Source organism: Myotis lucifugus, unplaced genomic scaffold (genome assembly GCF_000147115.1).
Source record: "Myotis lucifugus unplaced genomic scaffold, Myoluc2.0 scaffold_5997, whole genome shotgun sequence".
NCBI classification, from domain to species: Eukaryota; Metazoa; Chordata; class Mammalia; order Chiroptera; family Vespertilionidae; genus Myotis; species Myotis lucifugus.
This window is the reverse complement of record NW_005877045.1, coordinates 1-9130: the sequence shown is the minus strand read 5'-3', so window position 1 is coordinate 9130 and position 9130 is coordinate 1. Positions and strand designations below refer to the sequence as shown.

At 38.5% G+C, this 9130-nt stretch overlaps 1 protein-coding gene across 1 annotated transcript; it reads left to right on the top strand.

Moving 5' to 3' along the window:
• Positions 1-1542: 1542 nt before the first annotated feature.
• On the top strand, positions 1543-8534 carry LOC102424714 (60S ribosomal export protein NMD3-like; the record flags this gene model as incomplete). The annotated part of the gene is made up of 5 exons (XM_006109107.2): positions 1543-1716; positions 3336-3416; positions 6474-6602; positions 7207-7297; positions 8456-8534. Coding segments are annotated over exons 1-5 (539 nt in total), but the record flags the coding sequence as incomplete, so codon positions are not given.
• Between the last annotated feature and the right edge of the window lie 596 nt (positions 8535-9130).

Sequence of the window (9130 nt, the reverse complement as noted above, 5' to 3'; positions counted from 1 at the left end):
CAAACCTGCCCAATGAAACCTGTCTGTACAAATTATATGCCTTTGATTTCCCAAATGGATTAGGATTATAGTAGTTCTTAACTTTTTTGAAGGGGAGGGGTTACAAATCTTTCAGAATTTGAAAAATGTATCTCCCAAGCAAAATACTTAAAATGTGTACATATGTAAATACATGAAAGTTTGTACTGTTTCAGGGGGTTTACAGTTTGCAAGCTTTGCAAGTGTGAGGCTAAATGTATGATAAATATTTGCTATTCTTAAAAGAATGGTGGAATGAAAAAAGCACTGGACAAAGAATCAGGATACCTAGTTGCCTTGGGTTTCTCACAAACTAGCTTTTTGAAACTCTTGGCCAGTTAATCACTCTAAGCCTTAATTTCTTCATCAGAATGAAGGAACTTTATTAGATGACTAGAGGCCCGGTGCATGAGCACTGGTGGCGTGGGGTCCCTAGGGCTGGCCTGTGGCTCTCCAAAATCCCCCGAGGGTCCCAGATGGCGAGAGGGCACAGGCCAGGCTGAGGGACCCTACCGGTGCACGATCAGGTTAGCTTTCAGCGGGACCACAGCAGCAAGCTAACCTACCGGTCGGAGCGTCTGCCCCCTGGTTGTCAGTGCGTGTCACAGCGAACAGTTGACTGGTCGCTTAGGCTTTTATATATATAGATATATGAAGCCCTTTCTAACTGAAAACATGCTTACAACAAAGGGACCTGTATAACATTTTTGAATGAATCTTTAAAAGTGTAGCAAAAAAAGTATTTGCCTAGCACATTAATGTATCATGTACTTAACAAGCATTTATTGAGCACTTAATATGTGCTGGGCATGGTTGTAAGTCCTGGGTGGGCTGGGCTAAAAAACTTAAAGCACATGCATAAGGGATTTCAATTTTAACTTAGGTTTTATGAAAGATTTTAAAACTTGAGTTTTACAGTTAAAATTTGGAAAGGGACTTGAAATAGATGAATAGTCTGAACTATATTGGTACATAGTATGTGGTACTAATTTACTTTTTAGTGTGAGAAATAAGCAGTTCCCTAACATTATACAAGTACATTGCAAATCATTTTATTTATTTAATATATATTTTATTGATTTTTTACAGAGAGGAAGGGAGAGGGATAGAGAGTTAGAAACACCAATGACAGAGAAACATTGATCAGCTGCCTCCTACTGGGGATGTGCCTGCAACCAAGGTACATGCTCTTGACCGGAATCGAACCTGGGACCCTTCAGTCTGCAGGCCAACGCTCTATCCACTGAGCCAAACCGGTTAGGGCTACAAATCATTTTAATGCCATTTTGAGATTCATGGAACTTTTGATCAATTTTGTCATCCTCACTGGAACTCTTACTGGTGTTTGAAGAATAAGACCTCTTTAATAGGTTATTTTAGATTATTTTTTGCAAATACCCAGAATTTTACCTTTTTAACTAAAACTACACTTCTAATTGGAAGTTTTCTAGAACTATTAAAGTATATTTGGGATAAGTGCTTCAGATTAGCCCTGGGTTATTATATCTGGTTAATAATCAGTATTATATCTGCATATTGATGGAAATTTTTTGTTTTTCCTTGAGAAAGGCTGGGTTTCAGTATATTATCTTCTCTCTCAGATATTTCCAGCCACCAGGAACTTGGATACAATGTGCATTAGAATCCAGGGAACTTCTTGCTTTGTGTTTGAAAAAAATCAAAGCCCCTCTGAGTAAGGTAGGTCAAATAGCTACCTTTTATACCTTTTTAATATCTCATTTTCGGAAAATCCTTGTGTAAGTAGGTTTTTCAAAAGTAACTTAAATGATACTGTTGGTAAGCACTCTACTACAAATGTTTCATTTTTAAAGTTACATATATTCTTTTTTATGAAAGTGAAAATCTGCCTGCTTTGAAAGACTTAATATACAATCAAATTTGTCATTCATTATTTATGGAGAACCTCTTACATGCAATTAATTTCTTGGGAAATATTTGTATAAAACCATTGCTAAACTTTGTCTTTTTCCTTTTGTATTCCTTTAAATCTTTATGTTGTACTGTTTTGTCTTTTTTTCCCTGTGTTCTTGGCAGTTTTCTTTACTTTATCTTCCTGTCTTTGTATTGATTTTTCCCCCCAGTAGTAATATTTTTAAGTTTCAGTCTTGATGCATTCTGTTCTTGAATTTTACTGAGGCTTTGTTAATAGGTTTTTTAAAATTTATTTTCTATTTTCTGATTTGTCTCCTTTATTTCTGGAGTCAGTTTTTTGTGTACAGTTAAACCTCAATATATTCTGGATTGCTGCAGCTATACTAGCTAATCTAGCTCTCACCAGCCAGGACTTGATTAAATTATCACCTGCCACCTATATCTCCCAAATATGTTGTCTAGAGCTCAGATTTCTCCATAGAGCTCCAGACTAAATGTTGTCTTATCTACTGAACAGCTTCACTTGGACATCTCATAGATAAATCCTCTTGAACTCAAATGTCTGAAACCAAATGTAGCATCTTCTCCCTATTAAATCTGATTTTTTGTGTCAGAAAAATAGCATTATCTAGATGCCCAAGCTGGATACTTGAGCATCATTCTAGAATGCTCTTTTCTTCCTTCCATATCTAGTAATTAAATCCTATAGATTTTATCTACTGAATAGCTCTTGGATCTTTTTCTGTTATTTTCAGCACCTCTCAGTTCAGCTCACCTACAACTTTCAAATTATTGAAACTGCCTCTCGTTCTCTCACCTCCTTCTTTAAAATACCCATTTTAGCAATATTGGTCTACGTTCAGTTTCTCACATAGCAAACTGTTCTTGGTCTCTGCTGATCCTGCTTATTTAGCAGTGTATTTAGCAGTGTATTATCATTGTGGATTCGGTGTTCAGTGCATGAAAAGCTCTCTTATTTATTTTTTGTTAATCTTCACCTGAGGATGATTTTCCATTAATTTTTAGAGAGAGTGGATAGGATGGGGGAGAGACACAGAGAGAGAAACGTCCATGTGAGAGAGACACATTGATTGATTGCCTCCTGCATGGGCCCTGACTGGTGCCGGGAACTGAGCCTACAATCAAGGTATGTTCCCTTGACCGGGATTGAACCTGTGACCCTTCAGTGTGAGGGCTGACACTCTAACCACTAAGCACACTGTCCAGGGCAGATTGTCCTTTTATTTGCTGTTTTTATTGTCATACCTTTCATGATAAATTTTTATTTTTTACTGGTTAGGTTGGGTAGTGATGCTAATTACAGACTTCTTTAACATCTTATGAAATTTATTTGTTAATGAACTGTTCTTTCATATTTTTCTCCTCATGGTAATTTGTTTCGTTCTGTTTGTGTTTTATTGAAGGTTCGGCTTGTAGATGCAGGCTTTGTTTGGACTGAGCCCCATTCTAAGAGACTTAAAGTTAAACTAACTGTTCAGAAAGAGGTAAGCTGTGCATAATTTTCTCAGCATGGTTAAAATATAGGTAGTCAAAATGAAGGGGCTATTGGTAAGTTACTTTATGACTTGAACAGCTTAAAAGGACATGAATACACTCCTAATTTAAACTTTTGTTTTCTTTTGAATCATTTGCATAGAGCAGCGGTTCTCAACCTGTGGGTCGCGACCCCTTTGGTGGTTGAACGACCCTTTCACAGGGGTTGCCTAAGACCATCCTGCATATCACATATTTACATTACGATTCCTAACAGTAGCAACATTACAGTTATGAAGTAGCAACGAAAATAATTTTATGGTTGGGGGTCACAACATGAGGAACTGTATTTAAAGGGCCAGAAGGTTGAGAACCACTGGCATAGAGGATTGGGTCACTAATAATAGCAACCATTGCTTATGATTAATGGGCTAAGATAATCTTATTTTTGTGTTAACTGCTCAATTTATTTGGTTTGCTTAATACCCCAACTTGGGCCCATAAGATAATCTTTTCAAAGTTATTTATTTATTTATTATTTTATTACTTTTTAAGATATATTTTTATTGATTTCAGAGAGGACTGGAGAGGGAGAAAGAAACATCAGTGATGAGAGAGAACTATTGTTCGGCTGCCTCCTGTACTCACCCCCCCCTCCCCCCACTGGGGACCAAGCCAGCAACCTGGGCATATGCCCTGACCAGGAATTGAACCGTGACCTCCTGGTTCATAGGTTGATGCTCAGCCATCTGGCTGGGCTCAAAGTTATTTTTATTAGGAAAAAGATTGAAGTAAAAATATGAGCTAAGACAGTGCTTCTCAAACTTGTGTGATCATCATGACTCATAGTAACTGAGTCAAAATGGATTCTATTGGATGTGAGACACAGGAATATGTATGTTTGAAAAGCTTCCCAGGTGATTGCAGATGATTGGCTATGTTTGGAAACAATTAAATTAGGAGAGTTTTTGTCTTATTTTTTTTCCTAAGGATGAATTTTATACATACATTAGTAGCCCGTTGCATGAAATTCGTGCACATTAAAAGGGAATTAATTGCCCTAACTGGTTTGGCTCAGTGGATAGAGCATCGGCCTGCGGACTCAAGGATCCTGGGTTTGATTCTGGTCAAGGGCATGTACCTTGGTTGCAGGCACATCCCCAGTGGGGAGTGTGCAGGAGGCAGCTGATCGATGTTTCTCTCTCATCGATGTTTCTAACTATCCCTCTCCCTTCCTCTCTGTAAAAAATCAATAAAATATATTTTTTTTTAAAAAGGGAATTAATTAGTGGAGATATTTTAATATTGCTATTTGCCCTTTCTCTATAAGAGAAGTGTGAAAAATGAAAGGAAATTAGTAAAATATATATGAAAATAATATATAAATTTATTAATAAATAAACAGTAACAAAAGGATATAACAACAACAGAGGCATGATATAAAAACGACAAAAACATGATATGAAAACAACAAAAACATGATATAAAAACAACAGTGATGCAAACAGTGACTGATAAATTGATTAAACTTATTCTAATATCTCCCTGTACACCACATTAAGAGTGAAAACACTTTCAGAGTGCTTGAATTGGTCATTTATATTGGGAATGAAAGGTTCTTCCACCGAGAAGTAAATTTGCAGCAATTCCTGTAGATGCTGTGGGTAAAACAGTACCACCACAACCTCTAATATAATGTATTAAAACTTTATTGTGGGGAGCCGCTACAGTGTTTTGGACAGGTTCAAGCCTTGGACTGGTGAGAGGGCACAGTCCTCTCATTGCCTCGTGCAAGTCCCAGCTTGGAGGGGCAGGGCCCTCCCAGCACAATTATAGCCAACAGCTATAGTTGTAAGCTTGAACCTATGGTCCAAACACGTGGCCCCACGTGCCTGAGTGATGTGGGCTTGATAGAGTTCAGGTGCATGTAGTTGAGTAGGATTGAAACCCAGGAGAATGTTGTAAACATCTTGGTCACGCCCTTACTTTGCCTCGTGGCATCTGCTATAAAATAAAGACAGGGCTGTGGGCGTGGTCGCTGTCTCTCAGAGAAGCAGCATCCCACCGAGACCCTGATTTCATTCTCTTGTCTGTCTTTTCTAAGCCTTTCAGCCGCCCCCACTCAGGTTCACCCTTGGCTGTGGTGGTACGGCACACTTTATAAAGATATGCCTCCACTCTCCGAGGGCGGGATCCTGCCTCAAACCCCACCCTTACAGGAAACAGCTCAGGGGGAAGGTGCAGTTATGTTTCCAAGACAACCCCTGCAGGACTGACTTCCTTCTGGTTGGTCGCGGTTCTGGCCGTGATGTTACACCCAGGGTTTTATATAAGTAGATATGCAAATACTAGAGGCCTGGTGCATGAAATTCATGCACTCTGGGGGATCCCTCAGCCCAGCCTGCACCCTCTTGCAGTCTGGGAGCCCTCAGGGGATGTCCTTAGTGTTGCCGTGGAAGCGGGAGAGGCTCCCACCACTGCCGCTGCCCTTGCCAGCTGTGAGCCCGGCTCTGTGGGAGCACACTGACCACCAGGGGGCAGCTCTTGCGTTGAGCATCTGCCCCCTGGTGGTCAGTGCGCATCATAGCGACCGGTCGTTCCGCTGTTCAGGTGATTTGCATATTAGCTTTTTATTATATAGGCTGTCCTATATAATAAAAGCGTAGTATGCAAATTGTCTCCTTGACTGGGAGTTCCTCTGGAAGTTTGATCAGGGGCTGGGGCTGGCTGGGGAAAGGGAGTGAGTACCCTGCCGGCAGCTGGCAGCCGCTAGGGACCCTGCCAGTGCACTAATTTCATGCACTGGGCCTCTAGTATAGATATAAAATTCTGTAAAAAAAATTCTCAACCATTTCAACTGAAGGTAAATTTGAAATGTTAATATAGTAATAAATACTACGAATTAAACCTGTATATCTTTCTTGAAATAGTATAACTTATTTGTATGACTTAATTTAAAAATTTTGAGTTACATATTGAAAGTGTCCTCTTTTAAGAAAATGATTTGTTATTAAACAAAAGGAAAGGATGAAGGAGTATGATTGTTTTTTGTTTTTTTTTTAAATCAGGTGATGAATGGTGCTATCCTTCAGCAAGTGTTCGTGGTGGATTATGTTGTTCAGCCCCAGATGTGTGGAGATTGCCATAGAGTAGAAGCTAAGGATTTCTGGAAGGCTGTGGTTCAAGTTAGGCAAAAGGTAATGAAAGATGATGAGTGAATCCTCCAGTTTGTATATCTTCGTCAGTTACAAATAGCTAGTAAAACAACAAATACACATCTATCAAGTGAATCTGAAAATCAAGTGAATAATCTGATGATCAGAATAAACTGGTGTTTATTATAGAATCAGGGGCATAGAAAGGGAGTGGACTGGCTATTCTTGGGGGGGAAAGGGGTGAGGGGGATGCGGGAAGAGGGAAGAGACTGGACAAAAATCGTGCACCTATGGATGAGGACAGTGGGTGGGGAGTGAGGGAGGAGGGTGGGGTGGGAACTGGGTGGAGGGGAGTTATGGGGGGAAAAAAGAGGAACAAATGTGATAATCTGAACAATAAAGATTTAATTAATAAAAAAAACAAAACAAAACAAAACAAATAGCTAGTAAAACCTCCTTTTTCCCTTTTTTCCAAATCCTTTATGCACCAGGGCTAGTCCCTGGAGCATCACCTTTAGAAATAGATCACTATTGCATTTTAGATAATCTTTAAAAATTATTTTCGTTTTAAAATCAGTGTGCTATATCTATAGATAGCTTTTTTTTTGCATTTCATCTATTAATTTAATAATGCATTTATGTTTAGACTTTGCACAAAAAAACTTTCTACTATCTGGAACAGTTAATTTTGAAATATGGAATGCATCAGAATACACTTCGTATCAAAGAAATTCATGGTGAGTTGAAATGTAAAATCATTTGAAATGATGTCAGAATTTTATTTCAGCTAACCTAAGGACTCTTTTATTTTTACTGATAATATCTAAAGTAGTACTGTTCAAAAGGACTTTCTGTTAGGAAGAAAAAAAAAATCTTAGTTCTTTATCTGGACTGTCCAGAATGTAGCCAGTAGCCATATGTGACTATTGGATACTTGAAATGTGCCTAGTGCAACAGAGGAACTGAATTTTTATTTTTTTTCTGTTTTAATTTAAATGTATACTAAGTAGCTAGCAGATGAGTAAACCAGTAACTACATTAATAGATTGTCAAGTGCTATGATAGAAAATTCATTGGAAATTTGTTTTAAGCAGAGATCAGTTTTTGATGGGAAGAAAGTTATTTTTGAGACCTCTAAGTTATTCTGTAGTATATTTGTTTTTCATATGCCTAAAGGCATTTATTATGGACTAGAAGCCCGTCACACAAAGATTCGTGCAATAGGCCTTTTTTCCCCTGGCTGCCGGCACTGGTTTTCTCTGGCACCCAGGACCCAGGCCTTTGGTCTGGCCACAGCGAGGCTTGGCTTCTCCGCTGCAGCCGCGGAGAAGCCAAGCCTCTTCAGTCTTCGGTCTTCAGTCTTCCGTCCAGCCAGAGCCTTCAGTCTTCGCTCTGCGCCTGCGTATGCAAATTAACCGCCGTCTTTGTTGGGTTAATTTGAATACTCATCCGATTGGCTGGTGGGCATAGTGTAGTGACCAATTTGCATGTTTCTCTTTTATTAGTTTGGATATATTAAATCAGAAGACTATACTTAGTAATAATAGACAGTGATAAATGATATAATTAGATTTCTTGAAGATGGAATTTAAAATTTTTTGTATAATTTTATAATGGCTCTTTAGAGCATATTATCACTTGCTGTTGATGTAGCCTACTTATACAACTAAATGATGGATGAATATTTCTTTAATTAATAATAAAATATAAATATTCTTTAGCACATTCTTAAATTTCTTGCTAACAGTGCTTGCTGTTGGTGGACATGTACATTGTTTTTCTAGTCTCTAAAGTACAGGTTTAGAAATAGCTTTTCTTAAAGGATTTGTTATATAGTCATCTTAGTAGAGGAAAATCTTATTTTGCAGAATTATTTTCATGTTTTTTTTTTTAAGATGGATTGGATTTCTATTATTCTTCAAAGCAGCACGCTCAGAAGATGGTAGAATTTCTTCAGTGTACAGTTCCCTGTAGGTATGTTCTGAACCTAAATGTGATTAAATCCAAAGAGTGGGAAGTGGTTATAGGTCATATTCATGCTTCAGACTGATTCATGCTTCAGACTGAAACAACCTCTCTTATGCTAAAATATTTATTATTTTATTATTATTATTTAATATTTATTATTAGGGAAGTATTACCCTAAGAGCACATAAGAATCACTTTGGGGCTATAGACTTCACTCTGTGGTAAGCACCGTAGTGCCAAACAATTGATTTAATATCCTATCTAATAATAGAGAAACATGGTAATTAGCCGTACCTCCGCTACCCTTCCCATTGGCTAATCAGGGCGATATGCAAATTAACTGCCAACCAAGATGGTGGCCGGCAGCCAGGCAGCTTGAAGCTAACAGGAGGCTTGCTTGCTTCAATGACGGAGGAAGCCAACGTTCCCCGACTGAGGCTGCCGGCCTCTGAGCTTGCAGTTTGAAACATTGTTACAAATATAGAAGCTAAACAAAACCCCAGAAACCTGCTTTCAGCCAGCCAGGATCTCAGAGCTGGAGTTGAAACAGTGTTTCGATTATAGAACCCAAACAAACCAGATACCTGCTTTCAGCTGCTGAG